The sequence below is a fragment of the Ips typographus genome, linkage group LG1 (genome assembly GCF_016097725.1).
Source record: "Ips typographus isolate SLU linkage group LG1, UJ_Ityp_2.0, whole genome shotgun sequence".
Taxonomy (NCBI): domain Eukaryota; kingdom Metazoa; phylum Arthropoda; class Insecta; order Coleoptera; family Curculionidae; genus Ips; species Ips typographus.
Genome location: NC_138422.1, coordinates 6167633 through 6194811, shown reverse-complemented (window position 1 = coordinate 6194811; position 27179 = coordinate 6167633). Strand labels below are relative to the sequence as shown.

Sequence of the window (27179 nt, the reverse complement as noted above, 5' to 3'; positions counted from 1 at the left end):
TTAACTTTGGTAGGAAGAGTCCATATCTCTCTAATTTGCTTTCTCTTTTCAGCTGTCTCTTGTTAAATAGCTATTCTTCGTCCTAACTATAGTTAGTAAAAAGGTTTTGGTTTGCTGTTTTGTAGTTGCAATAAAATTTAAAATTATATAAAGTATTATATATTATATATATATTATATTATATAGTTATATAAATAAGTAAAAAATATATTTTCGTACTCAATATACTACGTTCATGATATAATCTTTCTTACATTAATAATATAAGTGTGTTAAGTATCATTTTCATTGGAACATTCCGTCAAAATTGTGGAATTAATAGTTAATTCATCCAAATGGATTTTGATGACATGCACCGTCAATTGAACGCAACTCAAAGTAAACAGAAGAAGAACAAGTCAATCTTAAACGGAAAGAAACACATATAACAACCAAATTGTTCAGCTTAAAGAAATACACAGTTTGTTCTAATCCAGAATCCCAGAAGTTAAGAAACATAATATAACGGGAAAGAACGTTTAATTAAACCGGCTAATATTAATCATCATACTCATTTATAACAAGATGTTGCATACACTTAAAATATACATTAGGCCTTATACTGAGTACTACTTTGTTATGTGTTGTTTACTTTTTTTCCCGCCACTTAACGGAGGAAAATCGCTAGAAGACTTAAGGTTCAACCTATTGCTATACCTATCACCTGTCCCCCATGGAAAATCAGAATTTACACTAGTTTTAGTCCGCCGGTCAGTACCAACAGAGTCATCATAACTCTTTTCTAAATCGGTATAAAATTGTTGCTGGTCTTGTTCAAAAAGCTCTTTAATTTTTCTTTCGTTAGCCATTGTTTCATTCCATATTTGCTGCTCCTTTTGTTTCAATAATGACCGGTAAGCTGAATCACGCTTCTTTTTGTTGCCTTGAAGTATTTGACTGATTGGTTGTTGTAAAGTATTTTCCAGTTTATCTTCACCTATTGACGGAGATTGTTTGTTTTCGAATTGGCTGTTATTTAAAATGTTTTTCTCACTTTTTCCTGTTATTTTAGAATTTATAGCGAGTTCCGTAACTTCGTTGCTATAACCAAGAGGTGCAATCTAGAAGTACTATATAAACATGAAAAAAAAATTACATATTATCATACACTACTGACCCTTCGAAGATCTTTCTTTATAGCATTATCATCGGAAAAACCACCAGGCCGGAACTTCTTGTTTATCATTCCTCTACCGCGACCAGATGAAACTTTTAATACTGGTTCGTTTTGAAAAGGCACGTCACTATCACCATTCGCTGTGTTGCTGAGACATTCATCATCTAACCTATTATACACTCTGTCAAAATCAGTATCAAAAACGCTGAGTGAGTCATTTGCTTTTAACGTTTCTTTATAATTTTGTATACTTTGTGGCGCCTCGTAAGTGTTTGGAGGACTAACATGTATTTCAGAGTACTTTTGCATTGCTCTTTCAAGTTCCTTATCCATATTTCTATAAGTACAACAGTTACACTTATACTATAAATATAATTAGAGTAAATATAAAAAATAAATGTAAATATAAAAACTGGGTTAAACTTATAACAAGGGGAATAATAAACAATACTGATTGAAAAAAAATAAGTTTTTCCTATTCATTATTCAGTTTCTTTGGTGTTAGGCTGGCAAAACTATGCAGTCTAGTGGTGAATAATTGAACCGGCTGGTGAGTCTGATCTGCAAAAAGAAAACTTCATTTATTCATATATTCTTTCTATATTCTTCATTTATTCATTAAATTAAGAACGAAGAAAACCTTGCTTGCAAGATGATTTGTGTATTACGGGATTAATTAAGTTTTGGGTTATGCCTATATGATATAAAAACGAAAATCTGGGAGTTGTATTAATTTGTTTTGTTTCTACCAGATTGAGGCTTAACCGTCTAAGTGGTCCATCCAATAACAAAGCCGCCATGGCAATACAATAGTAAAGCTTTTTTTAATCTCTGTACCAGGTTATCCATAATTCTTCATAATTTCAACGTCAATATTTCCTAATGATTAGATATTTTGGATATTCGAACTTTATACCTTTCTATAAATATGAGTTAAGAAGGAAAGTACCATTGACATTAAAGATAATGGTCCTCTTCTAATTTCTATCTGTAAGTAAACCAATAATCTAAACTCAATTTACAGAATTATATCCATTCATTACTTGTGTGTAAAAATGGTGTTTTTCACAAACAAAACACAAAGCAAAAGAGCAAATTTGAAATGTTAAATTTTTGGAATGTTAACCCGAGTCTTAAACTGCAATAACGTAGCGTAACTCGTTTGGTCCGAGCTAGTAAAGTACGAGTAATATGAAATACTGTTCTCGCGAGTGAGTTTACCCGTGCGTCACGAAGGCTACGTCATTTATAATCATATGAATCAAATTAAGTTTTCGTCAACAAACCTGTTGTGTTCATATTATAGAAAAGGGCGTGTCTAAAGCTTCGTCACGTTTAAAAATTTGCGTGTATTGTCAGTCAGAAAGTAGAGATCTTTGGCTGCAAATTTGCACTAAAACAACCTTATACCAAAGCAAATCAAAAATATCTTGACTTTATGTATGAGAAGTCTCCGTTTGGATCGTAGAATTCCGTCTAAATTTGAAACCAAATTTATTTACCAAAATTCGCAGAGATGTATCACCAATATGTAGTATTTCTTTAACTAACTAAGCTCTTGATTTAGGTTATGAATGGTTCTCTAAAATAAATACAACAAATTAAAAATTCAATAAGACATTCTGAGTGATGCTGTAGTATCTCATATCTCATTTTCAGGTTGCAATCCACTTATTTTATTTTAAACCCGCTGGAAAACATTTTAGACACTTATTTTATTTTTTTATATGACTTTATTATTAATATGTTTGAAGAAATTTTTATGAAAAATCCATAATGCAACCCAAAAATCTCAGTCTCTGGAAACAATGAAATGTTAATAGATGTTTCTTACAAACGTAGATATATTTTACTATTATTAATATACTATCGTTGTACATATCATATAATGTATTTCGAACATCCATTTTAATGCTTTCAGATAAATCAGTGGTATTGGCCCGTCGATAATGTCTCGATTTACATTTTCTAGGTGAGGAAATCATAAGATTACTTGCTTGCTTTTTCCGAATCGAATAAACAGTTTTGCGGGAAATTTTCAAAGCAGCTGCAACCTTCTAGTATCAAAAAAAATACATCAGTAAGAATATGTAAGGTCTTAAAATTTCTTATTTTCTTCCTGAACAGATGATAAAGCTTCTAAAGGTCCTCCATTAGTTTTTACAATTCAAAATATTCACGTTAAGAATTAACTACTGGGCTTGTCTGTGGAGAATTTTTCCAGGCATTTTCTAAAAAAATACTGTAATAGTAAGTAATTCCGAATTTACGAAAAACCAAATGGCTAAATAAAAACCATAATAGACACTCCCACTTTTTTTTCAAAACAGGTTAGTAATTGTGCCAATTTTGGTTAGATCATGACAGCCGACATAAAAAAAATAAAAATATTAATAATAATATTATGAAAGTACTTAAAGAATGTTAAAAGCCTAGAAACAATAGCTCTTAAAAGAACTGTGGTGGTGTGGTAAATAGAAAACTTTATAAATGATTAACAACACAAAGAAACGGAAAAGAATTAATAGTAAACGAATCAAATAAATTTCGATGGTTTTCAAACTGATAATGACTGAAATAGAACCGTTAATCAGTAAATGTTTTTTTTTTTTTTGAAAACATTCAGTTAGATATTTACCCTTTCTGAAAGTGAACAATAGACAAGGATAAAGTCTGCAGTTTATTTCTAAATCACAGGGGGATGACGCACTGGTAAACTCAGTCTGCCAGAACAGTAGACACAGGACACATGGTGAATGTTGATAAACTGAAAATGTTTGTAATGATTCCCCTATTATTCCTCTCTTAAATTACTATCTACAAATGTTTCTATAGAAAGTACTGGAAAAAAATGCCTCACATACTCTTAAAATGCAGATTTGCATTAAGTTGCAAGCCGGTTATCACCAGTTACCATTTTAGATAAAATATATCAGAAGATTGAAAAGTTGCATTTTCCTCCCAGATATCAACTTTATTGAGATAGTGCTAACAAAGCCCTGCTATTCAGCATTAAAGTGCTTAAGAAGCATTTGACTGTTTTCAGGTCAGCAAAATAAAGCATTTATTTTTAAGCACTTAAAGTGTCTACTGATATTCAATCTCTTATTTAGCAAAATTAAAAGTAGTGTAATAGATCTACCCAAATCAGCTTTTAAAGCACCTTCAGTTATCCTGTAATTGCAACAAAAACTTAACAATCCGTTTTTATTTTATTTTACATTTAGCAGACTTTACATCAAGCTGCACACCATAAACTGTTCATTTTTGAAAAGATAAAACAGTCATTTATCAGTTTTTGTGCTTTCAAATCAAAGCAGTGCAAGCAGTTGTCCCTACGAAACAGTTCAATCATAGTATCCTGCATATTACATACAATAATTTGGTTTTGACAGAAAAATTTTAGATGTAGTTTTGGTTTTCCCAATAATAAGATACTGAAATTTCTCCATCTTTCCATCCATCTTTTTTTTTAAAGAACTCATTCCCAGGCAGGTACAGCCCACCAAAGTTTAGCTTCAAAAATCATGTTTTTGAGTTTGTGGGTGTCAATGGAAGACCATTGGTTCACTTATTTTTGAAGAAAAAGCAATGTTTTAAGAAAAAGGTGTCTAGAGCAGTCAGAGTAAAATTTATCCAACACAGAAGGTAAAAAGTAAAATGAAAAGGGGGTCATACCTATAAGTTGCAAAAACTCTGGAATAAACCGGAGCAAAAACCTACCTAGCTTCAATGTCTGAAATCTGAATTTTATTTAGCTGCACTGAACTCACCAAATTTTAAAATAGGCTGCGCACACAGTCGGGTAACATGATATCAACTAAAGGAAATAACCAGATTAACAAAATAAAGAGCTGATTCAGCTGATCCAAAGATAAAACAAATATTATTATCCAATATCATCATCATATGATTTATGTCATCACGTCAGATGTCACTTGTCACTATATAGGTGTGTCAGCTGTCAGTGGACACTAGAGCTGAAGCTGAAGGTATTTTTACTTTTTTTTTAGCGCCAGCAATTAACGCGCATGGAAAACATAACAGCAAACAGCAATTCCATGTTTCTTAACATTTTTGAAGTAAATCAAAATAATGAAGTAACTGCTTTTTTCTGTTTTCAACAATTTTTTATTTTTCCGTTGCCTGTCCATAAAAATCAAAGGGTTGATATTTTGTTTGTTTGTGTCGTTCTAATGTGTACTGAACCAAGTAAACCAAAAACCAAGTTACTACAACTATTAATAATATTTAATTATAACTTGCCATTTGAGACATTATGAGAGCATCCCAGGTTTCTGGAATTATTACTGAGACAAGAGGTTATAAGTAGCTGCAACTCACCCTAGACTCCAAACTTATCTAGAATCCACAACAAGAAAAACATTAGAGAAGGTTCAGGAGCAATAATATCGACTCCAACAGCAGCACTAGAAGTTATTCTGGACCTCACACCTCTCCACATGATGGTGAGGAGAACTGCTTGAAGAACACATTGCAAGTTGGATACCTAAGGCCTGACTTAAAAGGAAAGCACAGAGTGTAAGGGACTGGTAGTACACACTTCGCCGATCTCCCAACTGACGAAATCATCAGGAAGTTCAGTTTTGGTAAACAATTTCGAACGGAACTGAGCACCAAGAGAGGTTGGAGCAGAGAATCCATTCAAACATGGGAGAATGGGAGAAAAACTTTAATATGGTATACGGACGGAGGTGTCTTTGGGCCTCACACCAAATACTCCAAACCCATGGGCCAGTTCTCTAGCGTTTCAAGCAGCAATTCACGCTATAGAAAAATGTATTTAGTTTAACCTGGACAGGAAATACCGCAACAAAGGAAATTGTGACCCTTTGGTGGATGATTTTGGAAGGCTTAGGAAAACTCAATGATCTAGAAAGGAACAACAAGGTAAACCTCATCTGGGTTTCGGACAGCGTCGGAGTAGAGGTGAATGAACAACACAAAAAGGGCTATCAATGCCACTGATCGGACCAGGACCATTCTGCGGACTTGCAGACCAAAAATCTCCTCGGCAATTTCAACCGAGCAAAATTAGTTTCAGAGCAATAACGGTATTTCTAACGGCGCATTGTCGACTCAGAGAACACCTAAGAACGCTAGGCCTGGAAGAGGACATCACCTGCAAATTCTACGGAGAAGATCCAGAGGCATCCCACCACATCTTGCTGAAGTGTTATGCTGTATACCAAAGAAGATTGAACACACTGGGATACCAGCTGACTGTAGAAGAAATATCTCGAATAGACCCCCTCAAGGTCCTGAAATTCCTAAAGAATAAATTTTGGTATTTGATATAACAGAAGAAGATATCAGGTCGCAGTACATCAGTCACCATCTACCAATACCAAGTGCAATCCAATGATAATACAAAATAAATATTACGAAGTATAGGTATATTACCACTATTTGTATGTTGGCTGGTTACTAATATTAAAAACCAATCTTTATTGCTATAAGACGTTTACTTTTAATCATTTTACTCACAAATTGACAGCAATATTATCCTAATTGCCTAATGATATACAGCATTTTTTGCTCTAGATAAGTACCTGAAATGCACTACACCCTAACACTATTTACCCTTTATAATTATAATGAGCACCTTAAAATAAAACGACACATAATAATTCTAATTTGGTCCGCGAGAAAGGACGATTTTTACCATGCAATGCCTAAAATATTCCAAAATCATCTACATTTTTTTTTTAAACTCATAGGGAGATCAGTAATTGTTGCAAGTTTTTTGATTTTGAAAATAAAAAAACGTTCGGATATCAAAAAAGCTACTGAAGAAGTTTACAAACATACATACATACATAATTTCAAATTTGTCTTTGAACAACTGATATTTCTATAATAAGTAGGTACTTTCGAAAAAATTCAACTAACAGTAAGTTACTAGGAGAAGCATTTTGAAAAAAAATCTTTACTCGGTAGCTTTTAACTTATTATTTTGACAAACAGGGAAAGACTACTAAGCTTAATTTTGTAAATGTAAGTAAAATAGCCCTTTTTCAATCAGATAAGCAGGTGCTAAATGCGTTTTACATTATCCGTTTTGGCAATTACCGTCCTATATCCAGAGGTAAAGAGTCCCCAGTACACGGTTTTGGTGCAAGTATGGAACACAGCAGTTTAGTGATAAATCTATATAACTATACTCGAGTTCAATGATTAGAGTTTTTACAACTGTTATCATATTTCTACACAGATGATGAATATTGTATGAGCAACTAAAGTACATAATCCGTTATGTGGAAAGCATATCCAAGCCCTTATTACGAGTTAACACTATTGAAAAAAGGACTGTCCCTTTTACAACTTTCAGGCGACATCGCTAATATATTTTAACTTGTTAAACGTTTTGTACAAAAAATATATTGAAACTCTGAACAAAAAGGCACACTTAACGCAGACCCCTTAGTAATTCTTGAATTCATGTATTTTGCAAAAAAATGTGTAATTAGTTAATTCTACTTGACTGTACAGGCTATTAGCCTAATTTTGTACAATGGGAAGAACGCCATTAGGTTTAATAAAGTATGATAGTTTCAAAATAAATAGTATTTACAGCAAAAGTGATCCTGAGATGTCCTATATACATAATTAAATCTCTCAGTCCAATTTACATCCAGTCATTTCAAATTATGTTACTAAGGCTTTAATATTGATTTCAGTCAACCAACCAATAAATTTTCTTTCAGATGTTAACTTTAACACAATGAAAGTTTAGCGGGGATGTTGAAAAACCAGAAAAATTGTTCATGTGCTATTTCGCAATACAAAGAAAAAGGTAAAGCAGAAAGGAACAATGATAACCTGGTCGCACATGTTAACTGCTTATTGGCTCCATCAGGCATGTAACTTGATCTGCATAAAGAAAGAGGTTTATAATTTAACCAACTGACAAGCACATGATGAAATACTGAAACCTACACGAATGTAACTTCTGAAAAAAGAACGAAACAACAATAATGCAACAATGTCACAAGCGACCCTTTTTGGTGGAAGTCACAATTCTGCAACTGTAACCGTTTTAGTGACCCCTTTGTACTGTTGTTTCCTTTTTTTTTTCTTCCAAATTACATGTTTCATTAAGTGCAAGTTAGTTGGTCTTTTTCAAGCAGATGAAGTTTTATGTCTAATTAAACCAATAAGCAGAAACACGTGTAGCCGGGTTATCGTACTTCTTCCTTTCTTATTTTTTTAAATCGGTTTATAACGTTCTACGTCGTCTTCCAAATACCCAATCTCCATCTGTCTCGGTCCATTCATCAATCGTCCTCCAGACCTCTGGCTCTAATTTTTCCATCGATGCCCTCTCGCCAACTTTTCCTTGGTCTTCCTCGTTTTTCCCTTCCTTGAGGGTTCCACTTCAATATTTGTTTCGGGATTCGTTCTTCTGCCATTCTCTGCACGTGGTCATACCATATCAGCTGTTTTGTTCTTATGTGTTCTGTAATTGTGTGGGTTACTCCCATTATTTCTCTTATATGGTTGTTGGCTAATCTGTCCAATCTGGATCGTCCGACCGCTCGTCACCAGAAATTTCAGTGACGAGTAGTGCTTTTGGGAGGTTTGTATAAGTTGTCATACTTCGGAGCTATATGTGACTATACTTCTAATAATAGTGTTATAAATAAGCCTTTTGTTTTGTTTGGATACACTTTGGTCCCACAGAATTGAATTTGGAAGAGAGATCGCACGTCTGGCTTGTATGTTCCGTTCTTTAATATCTTCATCTGTTGTTCCGTCCTGTGTAATCTTCATCCTTGGTGTCTGCTATGCTGACCGGTTTTAAGAACAAAGTTTTGTGTCTGTCCACCTATGCACACGTACTCCGTCTTTTCTATGTTTACCTCGAGCCCCCTTTTTTGTATCCCTCTATCACTTTTCTCGCCATTTATTCTATATCCTCATAATACTGTGCTAATATGATCTGATCATCAGCAAAACAGAGACTGTATAGGTATATGCCCATGCCCGGACACTTTCTTTTCCAGGTGTTTAAAGCTTGATTCAGTTATATTTTAAACACTTTCTTCTTTTCTGCTTCACCTTTTGTTTGTATGGCGGAATAACCCATCAATCACTATTCTTAGTTTTAACATTTGTTGGAAACCTTCTGGATTCTCACTGCTACTATCTTTATAACATACCGAGACAACAACAACAAACAAACAACTGCAAATCACTTTTCTTAATCAAAAATGAGAAAATGATTGAATTCAAGACACCCTGTATACACCATATGGCTTGAAGATACTATGCTGGCCTGATATCCCTAGTCGTCCTTTGCGCCATTAGGTCCAAATTGGTCTCATATGAGCCCTAATAAATTGTCTTACAAAATCCCTTATCTGGCTATAACTCTCGGATCAGTGTTTCACAGAAGCAGCCCTTATTAGACGTGATATTTGGTTTTCTACTCACACAAGAAAATAATATAGACAGTGAGCCATAATAGGTGATAGAAAATAAAATCTTATATTCTTTAGTCGATATTAAGGGGGATTGTTATACACGTCTGTTGCATAATTTGGAGCTCAATACAATCATGTTTTTGTAATATTTTTTCCCAACATGGGATATCAATGTAATCAAAATGAAAAATTCCATCTAAAAATTACAGAAAATTTGTGTGATGATGGTTGCGAAATGTCGAATTTGAAATTGTGCACTGCCCAGTAGTAGTCAGAAAAACTGTTCAAAGTAACATGTTGTACTCCAAATAACGTAACTTTAACCGATCTCATATATTTCCAATTAATCAAGAACTTTATAGTTGAGCTCGTAAAAAGGGCATTTTGTATTTAACAATTTGGCCTTAAAATTTGGTTGGTCAAATTCAATTCCAGTAGTTTAGTTGACTGAATTCAAATTAAAGAGCAGCTAAATTAGTGTACAAACAAACAAAACCATATTGTTGTAACAAACAGACTAGAAACAGACCAATTTTTGTTATAAACAGAGACAAAGTTTAATAAAAATTACACAACCATAACCCTGTCTAATTATCCACAAACTTTTAGATTAGAGTCAAATTTAGTACCCTGCAATTTTAATCATACTTCTTGATTTATACAAAAAATAAAGAAATTAAACATAATAACTATATGATCCTTGGTTTAATTCATATTTTCCGCTCTAATCTAATGAACTAGATAGAAATATTCCTTTAATACACAAAGTGGTGTGTATAATATACTTATAATAGCCATATAAACAGTGTGTAAAGAGTAAATAGATATATTATAGAACAACTTTGGTTTTAGTAAGAGCTCACTGGTCAACTTCGTTCCCTTAATGATTAAAGTTTAGACTAAGTTTCTCAATGGCCGATCTTGCCTTAATACTAAAATATGGTACAGACATTCGGAGCTTGATAGACCATATGGAAAACTTAGTATTAAAATTAGGAACATGTAACATAAAATATGGAACATTTACCTTGCTGGTTCAGTCCTTTTAAAATAAGGAAAGTGGAAAAACATTCCCCACTTTACAGTTTAATAAAACAGACTACATGATGGCAAAACAATTTACGCTGTTATGTAATACTCCCTTTTTTGAATGCATTTCTCCCTCATTATGTAACACAAAGCGACGGTAATCAGCACGGCGATGGCGATGCCCATCCCAATGCTCACCCAAATGATTTCCTCATTTATTCCTTGATAGGATCGACCTGGAAAAGACATATTTTTCAGTTTGTTTAGTCTTAACGGTGACAATGATTTATTCAATTTCATTTTTTTCCCAAAAGCCCTGATCTATTTTTAACATGTGAAGCCTCTGAGGCACTCAAGCGGCAACGTTATTAGATTTAACATTGAACGATTTCTTGGATTACGTTGTCGTGTGTGAGGCTAAAAGATAAATTGAAAAAGTTTAGCAAACACCGAACATCGGTAATACATTTTGGCTAATGTGCTTAGAAGTTGTTTGTTGTTTATGTCCTGGCGAGATTTAGGGTTTTCAGTGAAAACATTTATGAGATTTTGTATATTAATTTTGGAAAATATTTTCTTCATATGTAAAATGTTTTATGTAAGCAGTTCGTTTTCACAGGTAATATAATAAGTGCAACGAAGATTATCGATAACTTTTTGAAAGGTTGTTAAAAATTATATATCTATTTTTCTTGCAGAAAGTATATTTAGGAATACAATTTTATGAATCGTGTTTTGTTTAGTGTAACATACCTTTGTAATAATCAAATTTTTGGTCATTTTTGAGCGACTGTTTCTTCAAATTGATTTATATCAATAAAGCTGTTGACTTGCTTACTGTTCTTGATACTTAATATACTATTACATTACACTTTCTAAATATAAAATAATCATACATTAATATACTTTGGTGTAAATAGCTGTCTGATGGTATTGTTTCTCCATGTCAATTTGTTTGATTCCTGGTATAGGCATTAGCAGCCAGATTAATCAAAGGATTCTAATATTGTTTGTGCCCAAGCCTTGGTCGTGTCAGATATGTTATGAGTCAATGCTGATGTGTACTGAAACAGTTGCAGATATCGCATTATAAATCTAACCTGGAAAATTAGTTGAATTGGAAAACAAAACTAAAAGCCAAGGAAAATGGATAAGTAGAAGAGACCATGGAGCTGCTGATAATCTTTACTTCTGAATAGTTGATTAGGATTCAACTGAATTTAATGTATGACTATAGTTGAGTCAATAGTCCTCCTCTTTCCATTATCCTCCAAAGAATGTAGTGACACCATTTATATTTGATTCAGCAGTTGATTCCATGCTTGCCTATCCTGTGCAATCCTTTCGGCATCATGCAGTCTCATGTTTATTAAGGGTTTTGCTTGGTCTACCCATCTAGTTGGAGATCTGCTTCTTGAGCGTTTGCCTTCTACTTTCTCTTCTATGATTAGTAGTTCCATTGTTCCTGATCTTCTAGCTATATGCCCAAGGTACTGCAGATACATCCGGTTGATTCTGTTTAGCAGCCTTGAACGTGGACCAATTTCTTGTGATACTTGTTCGGTGTTCTGTCCACGATACTCTTGAGTTGTCTATAAACCCACATTTCGAAAGCCTCTATTCTGTTTTTATCTGCTTTGTTTAAAGTCCATGTTTATGCTGCGTACGTTGCAATGGGGAAGACAAGGGCATTGTTTACCATTTCATAGCCTGCAATTTCTGATATTTGTGGAAAATTGTTGTCTTGTCTATCAACATTCATTATTTTCAATTTAGATTTATTTATTTTTAAGTCATATTTTTCGCTAAAAACTGACAGTCTGCTCATAATTTCTGTTATTTCTGGTATTGTTGACGCTATGATCGATGATATGAGTGTGTCGTTTCACCAACTGGTATTCCGCCTTGCCACTCATCTAGAACCTCTCTCAATACTATTAAACTATTAATGTTGAGATAATGGGTATGTTATATGGATTAATACTGAATTCAATTTACGCCCATTATTATATCTACCTGAAGTATCTAAAGCAGCTTAGCATAATCATTCAAGTAGTTTCGTTGATGCACTTCTTGAACTTTTGTAAAAACCGTGCTGTTCTAAATGTTCCAGAATACCTGCTATTATCCTGCTCGGAGGAAATAAACAAACCATTTCCGAAAGCTCAGTAGCTGAAAAAACCGTCTTCATTCTTTATAAATCAAGACTAAAACCCAACGTGATATCATTGTGGCCAAATGTAGACATTTCCGGAACATTTAAAATGCCTTGTATAAACATTACCTAGCCACTCTTAGCCATTAGAGGTAATATGGTCGAAAAATAACATTACTTGCCCGAAACGCAAAATAACGCCAATTGGCTAGAAAAAATTGATATTTACGATTATATTCGGTCATTATCGCGATTGGTCAAAACACTTATACGTCGTATTGATTTCAAATGGAATGTAAAGCTATGGACGCATAGAAAACGTTTTAGGATATTGAGATATTCTAGCGAGCAAACGATTTCAGGGTTTTAACGTAAAATGTGAATTTTTAATAAGTGTATTTGCACCATATGCAAATTATAATAAAACTCAAATTATAAAACAGTTGTTAAATGTCGTTATAATACAGATATAATCATAGACATTTCCAATCGGTTTCTGTCATTAAATTGTCTGTCAAATTTGTGCTTTATCCATTCACATCAGTTTTTGTCTATCTCTATTAAAAAACTCAAAATCCTATTTAAAACCGTTTAATTTAGGCTACCCTGAACATAAAAATTATACATAATTAAACATACGTATTGTATACATATGTTTTTAGAAAAAACATTTTAATTTTAGTTGTAGAAAAATTTAGGATTTATATTTATCATAACTTCTAAATTCCAAAAAATCAGACTTAGCAGCTTTTATTGATAGTAAGACGACGATATTGGTTTTTACAGATTTTGTGTGGCGCATTTTTAAAAAACCTGTGTAATAAAGAATACGTTTTTCTATAGCAACAAATTCTTCTAATCCTTTTTAAGTACCAACTCAAACTGGTAATAAAAGATTTTCCAACGCTCTATTTTGCATGTAAATTGAGAAGCTTTAATTAAAATATCGGAAACGAAAAGAGATAGATAGTAGAATGTTAATCAAACATTATTAAAAACTTATGGGGGTTCAAAAAATATACAGCGTATTCAGTGTTCTATTCTGCGTAGTCACAGATCTGAAAATATTTTAGAAGGTATATGCTTATACCACATAACACTTAACATATAGGGTTTCCAAATACTCCAAAACGGTCTACTTTTTCGACAAGGTGAAAGCTGCAAAGATAGAATTTTAGAATATCACGTAAAACTGAAAAAAATATTAGGAAATACTACTAATAATAATACTTTCGAATAAAACAAACTGCTTTTCATTTCATCTTCATATTCATCTTTCAGTTCTTTGATTCGATTATTTCACACATTCTAGATAAGTGTAATCATCAATTCGCGAGTTTAATACAACCACTATTGATTCCTAGACATTCATTTATGTGTAGGAGTTCCGGGAGATAAATAGTAATGTCATTTGGACATCCCTATCACACCTTTCATTTCTATCCCATTCTATTTCTGTCGTTTATAAATGACGCGGGTTTAATTGTAAAAGCCCGACCAGATACGCTGACATCTAAAAGCTTTCTAGGAACCGGAAACTATAATTCGCATTGCAGACTTTTCTGAACGAACTGGAAAAGTATTAACAACTGTCGTTGCGGAAAGAGCATATAAAATCTTGAACCTGACAAGTGGAAGATAATCCAATTTTATCTTCTAATCAAAGACGTCTTTTACTGTGATTTAATCAATAAATCAACTCCACTGAACTTTTCATCCTCTCCTTTGAGGTATTTCTCAATGGTTGACCAAAAGCGTATAAATTGCTTGATATAACAGCACTAAAATTGTTATCGAGCTTTGGTCGGAAAAAATAAAACTTGGTTATAGACTCAGAATGGAAATACTTTTCCAGTCGATTCGGATATTGCGTTTCAATTCTGCAAAAAGTAAAATAATAGAATTCGAATCCCGTCAAAGTTATTTTAGTTTCTTTCTTCAGTTATAAAATATGTATAAGAAGTGGGTCAAATTGGTAATGCATGAATTGAGATTTCGTTTAGTTGGTTAAATGGAAAAAGTATTAGAGAATTTTATGGTAAACTTATACCCAGTTACCAAATCCCATTACATTTTACCTAAAAAAAATTAAAATTTATTCAACCCTGTAGGTACTATAATTCAGTTCTGTTTCAAAAAATATAACTAAATTTAAGCACAGACACTATTTGAAAAATGATTTATGCTACTGCAACGCCATCTCTAAATTTGACAGGACAAGCATTTAAATTTTGACTGCAAAACTTGTTATTAAATTAGAGTATTAAGGCTGATAAAACGGAAATTACTAGACTTTGGCACGTTATTAAGTTTCTTTAATTTAACGAAATCATTTGCTACTTTTAAACAACGAAAAATATGTAAAAGAAAAAAAAGCAGACACTGTAAAGAAAGCGCCAACAACGCCACCTGTGGTTTGTTTCTGAAGTAGTTTTGACATGGCCGTTAAGTGTAAGGTCAACTTTGTGAATCTTATAGAGGTGCTAAAGTAAACGATTTGATATTTTTTTTAGACTTGATAAAGATACTTTATGGGTTCAAATATCTCATATTTAAAGCAATCAAAACACTTTTGAGCTTAAAATGTATAATGTATTTTTCTAAACCAGTTCTGTTCAGTGTGATTGTTAACATTTTTATCCCCGACCGGTATATTATGAAGGTTTAATACGTCTGTTTGGCGTGGATTAAAGACCTTCTAATACACGGTCGTGTATTAAACTCATAACACTACGCTTACCTGCAAAGTCAGTACCTATTTTTATCAATTTTTTTTCCTCCTGTTCTCACTTTGCTTTCACTTTTCTATAATTGACCTGTAGTCGAAATCACAATAAATACCACCCTTCGATTCTATAGTACCTATTTTATTTGGAGTTATTATTAACATTAACATTTATGTCAAAAACAAACTTTAGGTCAGCAGTTTTCGAATCCACTTCGGGGAATCCAAGAAACGACATTTTTGAAAAAGTTTTCGAAATTGTGTTGAAGCCTGTAAGTTGTGTAGTACATTTTCCATCCACATATCGCAAGATGAATCTCCCATCAGCAGTTTTAGGTCGCAAATTTATGTATTTTTGACATATTTCTACAGCATTGACTGAAAAGGCTTCTTCAATAATCGTGAAGCTTCTTGAAATGTTTGTTTTCGTATTCGGAATGAGCACATGGAAGTAACTGCTTTTGTCTTGGACTTGGCTGATATCCAAAAAGGTTAAATCGTTGCATCGACAAGCACCTGCGACCCATGAACGTTGCAACCTGTAAAAGATTCAAAATAAAACATTTCATATGCAAATTGAAATATTAACATCGTGAACTTCCTACCTTAACTTGTAAATATTCCTGATCCGGTGCCTTTCTCAAAAATTCTTCAATTTGCTCTCTTTCCAATACCTTTGCCAGATTCGGATTTTAAATATGAAGTAAGTTTACCATACTTCAAAATATAAATACTTCTGTGCACTTTTAACGTAGATTTTAACATCGAATATTTTGTTCACATTGAAGAAGCAGCAAACCGTTGCTTCACATTAAAAATATAGGATAATAGAACCCCTTCTGTAATTGCTATTTCTGCTATACCCCTTTTTTTCTCCAGTTGTTGAATTCCACGATTCCACCAATTCCTTCTCGTATAAACTTTTACTTTTCTCTGGTAGCAGACATAAAGTTGCTTCTTGCTGGATTTCAGCAGGAATAAAGAGCATTTTTTAATGATGCCGATTTTGTAAACTGTCTCGATCGCTTGTTGACAAATAAACAAACGCTTATTATAGGAACGATTTCAAAGCTTTCTACTTTTCAGTTAAATATTATTTTTGTAAAAATAAATTTGTCACCTTGACATATTTCAAAACCAGAAATTTTTGTCTGCTTTTCCACTCCTAATTGAGCCGTGGTCGTGGATAAAACGTTGAATTAAATTCGGGGATTAACGACCTTTAATCTTCTCGCAAAAATGTAACTCAAATTTTCTCGTGGATTAAAGGCTTGTTAATCCCCTTATACAGTCTGTCCCAAATTCGATGCTCACCATTGGAATCTCAGTTATTATTGAAGTAACAAACATTTTTAAATTAGAAAAGTTTTAAATAATTATATGGCTAATTCAAATCTTTTTTGAAAAATATTCTATTATTTTTTGTTTTGAAGATATTTCGTTTGTCTAACTACTTTCACGTGCGGGAAAACATAACTTTGCACACTAGGAAAACTACTATAATTATGAGAATTATAGTGCAAAAAATCTTTTTAGCAATAGCAGGAGAAAATCGTAATTGTATTAGAAAACTTTTGGCAAGTCCGAATCAGTGCAAAAGTTTTTATTGGCCTGCCTTCATATAAGTAAAGTAAATATAAATTAGTTAGTATTTCTTCCTTGAACCTCACCTTTTGACCTGCATTACATATTATTTCAGGTTTTGAGATGATTCTTTTTTGTTTGTTGATTTTGGTCTGGTTCCAACTTCTAACATCGTTTAGATATTTTGCATGTTTGCAATGCAAGTGGTTCGAATAAAATATTTCAGTCACGAATTAAATCAAAGCTAATATTTTTTCAGCAAAGTCGTACATTGATAGTACAAATAAACTGCTTATAATCTCAAAGTCTAATTTTGAATAATTCTACTTTTCGTTCTTTACCTGTATCTCTGTATATCTAATAGAGCTTAACAAAGTTCAACCTGCAATTTTTCAAATAGCAACAAAGATCAATAATTAGTAATTCTGCTCCAAAAATGTAGTATCAACAAAGAAAAACTATTGGTTTGATAAGAAAAAAATAATGTTCTCCCACGTTTGGTTAGACTGAACTAAACCATTAGATCTAAGAAGAATAGAAAAAAAGGATTTTTTCTTCCCTTATAGGCTCAATGAATTAAAACGTAGCTGCTGGCAGAAAAGCAGTTTATTTGAAACTACAAATTTTATCAGAAAACATGGGTATTAAGGGGATTTAGAAGCAGATCTCACAATTTCCATAAAACAGCCAAGTAACGTTGTACTTGGAATAGATTGCATTCTCTTGTAAGATAATATGACTGAAAGCTTCTAACGGAAATAAGAGATTTATGCTAAGATTAGCTTTACAGTTGTACAAACACAAAAGCGGGAGATTTGCTTACTTATGTAATAGGGCAATCTCAATGCTAGGTTTTTAACGTTACACATTAGTATTAACAGATAAAAGGTAAAGTATTTTGGAGAAAGATTCCTAATTGTAGTATTGTTCGATTCGTTCGTAGACATCTGCATATTATTAAACCGTAATAAGACATGTCTTTATTAAGGTCAAAAAACAGAGTAAAACGCATTTAAATCATAAAGTGTCATACATCATGGAATTCGGAATAAAAAGGGTATTCGGATATTAAAACGATGACCGCATTTAAAACAATGAGGTCGAAATGAAAAACTGATATGATGTCACTTTAAAGAGCTTTAAAGTCATATTAATAATCGTTTCTTGAAGGTTCCTTGAAACTTAAGATACCCTCAAGGAGTAATACGGTATTAATAATTACATAACGAAGCCTCAGGCAATTCGTTAGTTTAAGGTAGCTAACTATGTACCTTCAGTTCTTCAACTGGAAATAGCAAAATGAGTTTGATAATAATTGTCCTTTTGCGAATACCAAAAAACTATATAAGAGATTTCCAAAATCCTTTCGAAGTTTATTGCAGCAGTGAATTTAAACACTTTACACACACACAAGTACATATTTCCATGTTTAAGGAGCACTGGAAACAATAGTAATATAGCAATTGAGGTTTACCAGTGCAACTGTTAATAAGTTTGAAATATTATGGTACTGGAACTCACCTGATAAAGTTATATTTTAACAACTACCATAGAGGGGTGAAAAATGAAAAAATGACTAAAGGTAGCTAGTAATTACTTTTGCAAAATTTCAATTTACATACAACTCTCCCATATGAAACCAAAGAAAAATTGTGTGTTTTTCGTTTTATCAAAGCAGCACAGTGTTGGTTCACGCAGTTTTTTGCACAACAGAATCAATTTATTGACAACTATCTTTTTTTTAACGTTTCAACCTTCCTTGAAAAGAAAATAACCAAACGGAGTATCAGAAATTCGAAAATTCCTCTTAATTAGTCTAATCTAACTACTTCTTTCGTTTATTTTTGCTATGTTGCCAAAGCAAATGTTCTCCTTGGCCATTACTTCCTTAAGAAATGAAGAAAATGAGAAAAGTGTCATTAATTTCGATCTAGGTCCAATATTGACGTTACAAAAAAAATAAAATGTAAAATAAAAAAATTAACTTTTTTCAAATTATCTCAAAAACCAAAAAAATCTTTGATTTTTCCTAAAGGTCATTTTATTAAGGCCGCTTTATTTAAAAAAAAAAGATGTATTAAATATGTCCAAGAAGTTTTGGTTTTGGTGTACTTTTTGTTTCTCCTTACTATTCACTTACGTAAGGAGGTACATCAATTGTTTTTTAATGATAATCTGGTCATAAAAACCTAATACCTTCATAATATCAGAAGTTTTGAAAACACCTTTAAAGCAAAATGCAAAAATAAACAAAGAGTAGAGCTACAGCTTTTTATCGTGTTTAATAAATTGAAATAATTATATGCATAGATTTTTATGATTGACAACTTTACCTTGCTATAATGAAATTGATTAGTAGTTACGTTGTCTTGAGTCTGTGTCTCACATATAAATTATCAATATTTATCTGTCCATCACATATGACTATCCCAATAACCGGTTTCCATTTTGCCACATCTGTATATTAAATAATAATCATTTGTAATTATTTAAAAACACACACATTATTATTAATATGATTTTTCTAAAGCTAATATGCCTTGTATTCATTCAAAATTCATCATATTATTTACATTCTTAATCAAAACTTTTCGTTTAGGAGGTTATTTTTTTATTTATTTTTCTGCTAATATAATCACCCTGTTCTAATGTCTGTTAAGATCTGTAGAATTAATTAATATACATATTGACTTTTTAGAAATAACTTTTCTTCTGAAAACTTTTAATAAATCATCAAAAATGAAAAAAATGTCGTTATTTCACAAAAAATATAATCAATATTAGAGAAAAGACCAAATAGATTATAGTACTATAGTTATTTTTAGGTAATATAACGCAAAAACACGATAAATACATGATATTATACATTCTGAATTAAAAGAATTTTCTCTATTTTCTGGATACTTATTAAAAATATTCAACCACGATACTTTTAAGTAATATTTTATGAATAACTGTCAAAGATCGATAGGTTGACGGCCGTATCGTTGGAAAAGTTCTCCTCAGTGTAGAAAATTGCACGTCAACTCAATCTTCTTAGCCGAAAGAAACACGAAATAATCATTTTTTTCTTAACAAAATCAAAAATAAATACTTACCATTATAGTTACTGGACACAATTCCACTAACCTTCCCCGCGACTCTTCCACCGACTGGCATAATGGTCTGACAGAATAATTGGTCTGTGCAAAGTTTGCAGAATAAATTTCCCTAGACGATGTCTGCTATAAAGCTAAACAAAGTAAAAAAAATAGTGATTTATTAGAAAGGTGCAAAACATGCTCTTACTTCTCATATCTGCTGTATAGTTCTTTCATTGCTGAATCATTTACTTTTATGATACACTAAATAAAAGTTGTGTGTCAGCCCCTTTGATAGATTAGAATTGGCTGTCTCCTCAAATAACACCAAATACGTGCCAATAAAAGAAAATAGGAACGAATTTCGGTCTACGTAAAGAAAATTGAACAATATAAATCACGTATAACAACACAGTTAAAAACTTACTCCCTAGAAAATATTTTTGAGGTTTTGGATTCACAGTCAGGAATTCTAAATTAGTAACCTCTACAAAGACCAAGGAAATCGCAAAAAAGGGAAACAGTTCGATTTTGTTGAGGTAGGAGCGTTCGCGCGTGATCGGCGTCAAAGATGCACTGGATCCAGACTCCCAGCTCTCGAACGGTGTATGCCCTAAATCGGAGCCAAAGCGACGCAGCTCTAAAAAGCTCTAAGCTAAATTATTGCTGCCCTTTTTTGTCCCTTCGCAATCTCTGGTATTCGCTCTTGTATGTTTGTTGGGCGCTACATTGTCTTTATATGCATAAATAAGGCGCCAGGAAACTTCAAAAGAAGATGATTAATATAATGTGCATGTTAGATGCAAAAAAAAGTCAGAAAACTGGAATAGTAAATTTTTACAAAACTAAACTAATATCCATTTTTATTTCGTTAAAGTTGATTGAGTTGATATTGCAGTTTTCTTATAATATGTTACTTGGCTTAAAAGTGTGGGAAGAGATACTTTATCAAATGTGGCTTAAAATTGATTCTGACCAAAATTTGGTCTGAACTTTTTAAAGCGGTAACCATATTGTGCACACGTGTTTGGAACGCTATTTTATCTAAAAGCGATATGTCTCTCGGGTCAGATGGAGCTTAAATTTGAAGACCACCATTCAAAAATAACAATATAAAACTTTATTTCAACACTTTGTTTTTTTAGAAATAAATGCACTCATCCATAGAAACGTGGAATTTTTATCCAATCGGGACAGTTTACTATTGACAAAAGTGATGTTGACAGCAATAAAATCCTGGATTTTTTTCAGTGTTGTTAGGTAAATATAACCAGTTTCATGGTTACTAATCAAAATTTTGGCAATGAAACACAATCAATGTCAAATACCGTGTATATTCAGGAAAATTAAACCACTATGGTGCGTTGAATTACAAAATAACAGAACAGAAGCACAGAATAAAACTACCAGTCACATAGGTAACTAAATCACATTAGTTATGAATTAAGTATCTTGCCTTCATTTGGGGGTTGTCGCTGTACAGTAAGCAAACCTAGCAGGCCTTTGAGTTCCAGTAATTTAGCAGTGTTTTTATGATAATCGTAAGGTTTGTAGTCCAAAGATAGGATGCAGAATTATTCGATTCTGATTCAGCTAAAATTGATTGGATATCTACTCAGTACATTTTTCGATTAACTGCAAAAACGCTTATTAAGAAAAACTATCAAAACCTTTCATACTTTACTAGCATTATGATACTTCTTTGTTTTCTTGAAGGGCTAACTATAAAGCAATAAATCAATGGCGCTTCAACCATAAATTACTGATGCTAGCATTATACGGCCACGGGTAACATTAATTAACCCCGCAGCCTCTCACTTGATTACAAGTTTAATCAGTAAACTGTATTTGAAAGTAACTGAAGATTTCAATCAAAAATAATAAACTTATATTGGATGGAGGTGCTCTATATAGGTGCTTGTGGTTTTTGATACTGGCAGGGCAGGTAGCAGGTAGAGTGACATATTTTGATTTGGCTCACAAAATGTCGATTTATACTATTAGCGGATAGAAATGGGGGGATAGAATGGAAGGGGAATGAGTTTTCAAGAAGTTGCCGACAACTTTGCAGCCGCTTATCCAGAACGACCAATACCTAACAGGACAACGGTATTTCGGATGTACAATCAACTTATGACAACAGGCTGTGTCGTCAATTCTCACGTAAAGCGAAAAAGAAGCAGTTTTGTAGTCAATGAAGACTTTGTAACGGAGGTTTGTCTAAGAATCACAGAGAACCCATCAGCTACTCTTACGGATCTGGCTGAAAATAACAGAAGATCACCAAGTAGTTGCTATAAAGCCCTCAAGAAAGAAAAGTACAAATCTTTTAAAATACGTAATGTCCAAGAGCTGTTACCACATGATGCTAGATGGAGTTTTGTGAGTACTGGATGGATAAAATTAATATTCACCCAAATATTACAAGCCAAATACTTTTTACTGATGAAAGCTCATCTTTTGGTACTAATGGTACAGTCCACAAACAAAACATTAGAATATGGGCTAGAGATGATAACCCCTACGTAATCCAACAAACACATACTCAAATGCGTAAAAAAGTGAATGTTTGGGCGGGAATTCTTGGTTATAGAATTATCGGTCCAATATTTATAGAAGGCTTGCTTACAGCGGAGAAGTATTTGGAACTTCTTCAAACTGAAGTGGGCCCGGGACTTGAAGCATTAAACATAAACGGAGAAGTATTTTTTCAACATGATGGAGCTCCAGCCCACAGTGCCGCAGTTGTGACGGAATTCTTGAATGACACATTTCCGGGAAAGTGGATTGGGCGTTTTGGACCTTTTAAATGGCCAGCGCGAAGTCCAGATATCTGGCCATTAGATTACTTTTATTGCCTGCGGATGTGCAAGATCTGAAGGACCGCATTATTGAGGCGTCTCGAAGCATCGCTGCTCGAAATCTTTTGAACGTCAAAAGGGCATTTTATGATTGTTTGGCATACTGTTTGGCTTCAAACGGAGGTCAATTTGAACAATTCATTTAAAAAATACTTCTTTTGTACTTAACTTTCTTGATATAAAGATAATATTCGCATTTTGACCACCCTGTTTTACTTACTATGCCAAATTTTACCTGCTACCTGCCCTGCCAGTATCAAAAACCACATGCACCTACCATACATACAGGGAGTATGGAAAGAAGATGGTTTTTTGCCAGTTTTGAATCACTTTTTTGACCAAATTGGTAAACCTATTTAAGCTTCAGGGTACGAAACAGTCACCCATCAAGTTTTACACCTGTAGTTTAAAAAAATGCACTGTATACGTGGATTTGTTCTAATTTTAATGTTTATTTATTACAACTCATAAAACACCCTTGGATCCATTTAAAAAAACGGACTGTTTGCAGTTTTTTTTATCTGTCTGACTAAAAGGTAATTGACCACTCTGTAGATTTTTTCATTTTCTGTCTCTGGGCTTTTCAACTATGTAGTATTGTCTACCTAGCGACAAAGACCACCGTTTTGCTGACAAATTCACCATTTTTATAAAATTTCTAAGAAACGGTGTAAGATAGGCATAGAGAAGAATTAACATTAATTACTAGCCTTCTTGCAAGGAACTCAAAAATTAGATTAAAAACAGGGTGTTCCATTTGAAAATCAAAAGTTGCTGTTCTTTCTGACTGATCTGGCAACACCCTTAAGTCCAAAAAAATATTTTGGATAGAGAGTTTGGACCCAACCTAGGCTACACTCCTACCTACCTACCTACCTAACTTACTAGGGTAAAAGCTTCCGGTTTTAGAGGCCTCTGGACTTTCCAAAACAATTTTAAAGCACTCAGCAGGTTTGTGAATGATATGGTCCCTGGGTTTTTGGCATTACATTTTGAAAAGGTTTACTTTCTATCTTGCAGTTTAGCAACATTGTCAATCTTTTTGGTTGTGATGTCTAGGTACTATTTGATCTTTGCTATGTATTTTGTATTGTAATATTTTACTTTCTAGTTCAAGTTTTTACTAATTTTAACTAGTAACTAGTAGGTTCCCTGTCAATAAAACCCTGCTCCTTTAGATAATACAGTACAAATTTATTAAATGGTTCAGTTTGAAACTAACTTAAAGGGGTACTTAAAGTACTACATTCTTTTTTAAAACTCATAAAAAAAATATAATAAATAAAAATGTAGACAAATAATTAAAAACAGAATATAATCAAAAATTCTATAAAAAGAAAAAATGATCAGTCATTACTTATAGTTACTAGCCTCACATCCACATCAATAAAACCTTACTTATAAAATACCATAAAGGTCTCAACAAATTTTTTCAGTAATAGCATTTGCTATTACATGATTATCTGGTACTAAACCTTTTTCCAGTTTGTTAAAGGAGGGCTCCAAAAATAAAAGTTTCTGTTGTGTTTTCTTAACTTTTTTTCGTACAAATGAATTGATTATTCCTTCGCGTAACAAATTATCCTCTACTAACTTACTTTCTCCAGTCTGTTCTTCAATTTTACTGAGCCGTAAAAAAAGCACTTTCTGTGAGGGCGCTACATGCACTACATTGCCTGTAAGTATTATGTTATGCACTTCTTTATTAAAGTCATTGATTGCTTGTGATGACCATGATTTCAGATCTAGAGGACATACTCCTAAAATAGGTAAGTAATACTGTAATTAGTCAACTAACATTAGATAATAGGAAATGTTATTACCTGCCATTGAAGCTCGTACAGCCAATCTTGGAACATCATACAAATTCTTTGGCATAAAATATAACTCACTAGTAGGTACTTTGGATATACATCCAAAGTCTATTAAAAACACAAAGGCATAGTTTTCTGCATTGTACTGACACTCAATTCCAGTAAAACGGCCTCTGTAATATGCTCTATCTGTATAACACACACAGTACATATCCAATTTAAACAAATTGTACTCTATTCTATAATCTTCTTTGTGATGTTTGTAGAATTTGTAAAGGTATGTTTGCAAAACTTCCAACTCTCTAAACTTGGTAACAATCCAGAAGTGGGAAAGATCATATACATGACCCACTCTTAGATGGAAAGTGTCCCCAGCACTCCACTTTCTCTTGTCAAAATAAGGTTGCACTTCAAAAGAAGGATCAGAGAGATGTTTTTTGAAGAAATTAAAATCACTATCCACATCCACATGGAAATATTGAACTTCTTGACATTCTTCTTTGGATTCCTCCAAGTTTGAATCACAATTTGTCATTTTGTAGAACAAGTATTAATACGGCTAAATGTCAGTCAAGGGCAACAGTTGAAGCTTTGTACTATCAGAATAATTGTTTTAAGTGTTAAAAGCATAAGTAATTAGGTAAAAGATAAAAGATCATAAAACAAACCAAAAAACAAACTAACAGACAAATTGATACTTAACCTCAAAGTTCTTCTTCTCACTTCTGTGCTTTTTTCTTCTTTTTCTTCTTCTACAGTTTTACGGGATTCATCTGCTGGGACTATTCGGTCGATAGAGTGTTCCTAGGTAGAAATGGGTTTTTACTCGTTTTTTTTTCAATTAATGGGTTTATGAATCCCTGGATGACAAAGGACAAACCCGGGTCAATCCCTTCTAACTTACGTACAATGTGAACAACAAAAATAAAAAAGTAATAAATTAATATACTAAAAATGCCTACCGCAGACCCATTATTCACCTACTACCTACTACTGTATGATGGATAAACTAAGACGACCACATCACCAGATATTCAACAATCATAAGAAAAAAATAGGGTTCTGCAACAAAAAAAGATATCAAAGGCTCTATGAAATCACAGACCCTAAATTATAGTAAATGTAGAATCCAACAATGTAAACATTGTTAAATATTAGGCCATGAAAATTCAAAAAAAATCGATTGTTAAAACCCAGGGGTTTAATTCTTGAAAGCAGGGAACAAAATTTTCAAGAGAAGTGTTGATAGAATGTGTCAGAAGAAGCTGACAATGGTGAGTTCTTGTCACATTCTATACAGCTTTCTCTTGATAACTCCCTTCCCTCATTTCAAGAATACGCACCCAGGTCAAAGACAGAAATAAGATAAGTGTGGAAATGATAGGTCTGTTCGCAGGAAAATCTCCAACTAGTAATCAGAGAAATAGATACATCCATTGGTGGCGAGTCAGAATACGTCATAGTCACATGAGCATTCAACCAATAAAACTTGACATTTACTGTTTCTGAGTTGGAAACCAGTCAGGGATTGATTCTGCGAACAGACCTAATTATTGTGGCAGCTCCTAATGAGTTCGTACTTGATAGGAGACTTTTAAATAAAGGACTTGTCATCACCATACCGTATAATAACACTTCTTGTAAAGTCGTGGTTAAAAAAGTAGACTTTGAAGAAGACACGTATACACAAGTGTATCATTCCCTATGGGTTTTCCTAGTTTGAGTGAGAGCCCAACAAACATGTTAATCAGCCAACTAAATAAATACATACATTTTTATGAAATATCCATCTGATGTAGAATAAGATTGATAATAATGGCGAAAAATAATAATAATAAACTAATTAAAAAAAATATATTGACTAATAACACCAAAAATAAAATCATCTTACAATTAAACTTAAAAAAAAAACACATATCCTATTTGTACTTAAACTGATTTGATTGTGCTAGAGATCTAGGGATTAAGATAGTATTATTGTAGACAACTTACGAGATCTTACATGCCTTTCCTATATTGTTTGTAGACATGGTTCCTGGACCCATTTTGCTCTGAGCCAGTAGTTGTATACTCTTCCTTTGAGTCCTTTGTTGTGTTGTCTTTTTAACGCTTAGCATCGTACGCACCGCCCATATTAAGGAGGAAGCAAAGCTCAGAAACCACACAAGACAACCAATTGAATTGTATAGCGAGGCATCAAGAGGCCTGCCTGGGAATGGCCTAAAGTCAGACAAATCCTGGGCAGAAAGAAGACCCCTGGCAAATTGCCCCATAAAGAGAGCAGTAGCCTCATCCCCCTAGTTAGATAGGGGATTCAGGAAGGAAGGA

General features: G+C 33.0%; 3 protein-coding genes and 2 long non-coding RNA genes across 6 annotated transcripts; 1 reads left to right on the top strand and 4 right to left on the bottom strand.

Moving 5' to 3' along the window:
* Positions 1 to 143: 143 nt before the first annotated feature.
* LOC145733402 (uncharacterized) lies at positions 144 to 5090 on the bottom strand. 2 transcript variants are annotated; one of them, XM_081986211.1, is made up of 4 exons: positions 4930 to 5090; positions 1157 to 1717; positions 1034 to 1100; positions 144 to 976 (listed from the first exon to the last, which is right to left on the bottom strand). In XM_081986211.1, the coding sequence occupies exons 2-4, from the start codon at positions 1487 to 1489 to the stop codon at positions 609 to 611; spliced, it is 768 nt and encodes a 255-aa protein (XP_081842337.1). In that variant the 5' UTR covers positions 1490 to 1717; positions 4930 to 5090; the 3' UTR covers positions 144 to 608. The 2 variants fall into 2 exon arrangements, with proteins under 2 accessions (XP_081842337.1, XP_081842327.1); XM_081986201.1 differs by having other exon boundaries at positions 144 to 1100.
* A 1533-nt stretch (positions 5091 to 6623) lies between these two features.
* Positions 6624 to 20761, bottom strand: LOC145733412 (uncharacterized). Its single transcript, XM_081986225.1, has 4 exons — positions 20604 to 20761; positions 20385 to 20545; positions 20195 to 20328; positions 6624 to 10868 (listed from the first exon to the last, which is right to left on the bottom strand). Exons 3-4 carry the CDS (start codon positions 20253 to 20255, stop codon positions 10723 to 10725), a joined length of 207 nt encoding a protein of 68 aa, XP_081842351.1. The 5' UTR covers positions 20256 to 20328; positions 20385 to 20545; positions 20604 to 20761; the 3' UTR covers positions 6624 to 10722.
* On the bottom strand, positions 15634 to 16524 carry LOC145733427 (uncharacterized). Its single transcript, XR_014179209.1, has 2 exons — positions 16118 to 16524; positions 15634 to 16051 (listed from the first exon to the last, which is right to left on the bottom strand). It is a non-coding gene; the product is annotated as an uncharacterized LOC145733427 (long non-coding RNA).
* Positions 20762 to 20940: 179 nt separating the features above from the next.
* Positions 20941 to 27172, top strand: LOC145733420 (uncharacterized). The gene is made up of 2 exons (XR_014179202.1): positions 20941 to 21594; positions 26878 to 27172. It is a non-coding gene; the product is annotated as an uncharacterized LOC145733420 (long non-coding RNA).
* Positions 24211 to 25570, bottom strand: LOC145733398 (uncharacterized). The gene is made up of 2 exons (XM_081986186.1): positions 24861 to 25570; positions 24211 to 24797 (listed from the first exon to the last, which is right to left on the bottom strand). Exons 1-2 carry the CDS (start codon positions 25384 to 25386, stop codon positions 24457 to 24459), a joined length of 867 nt encoding a protein of 288 aa, XP_081842312.1. The 5' UTR covers positions 25387 to 25570; the 3' UTR covers positions 24211 to 24456.
* Positions 27173 to 27179: the final 7 nt, after the last annotated feature.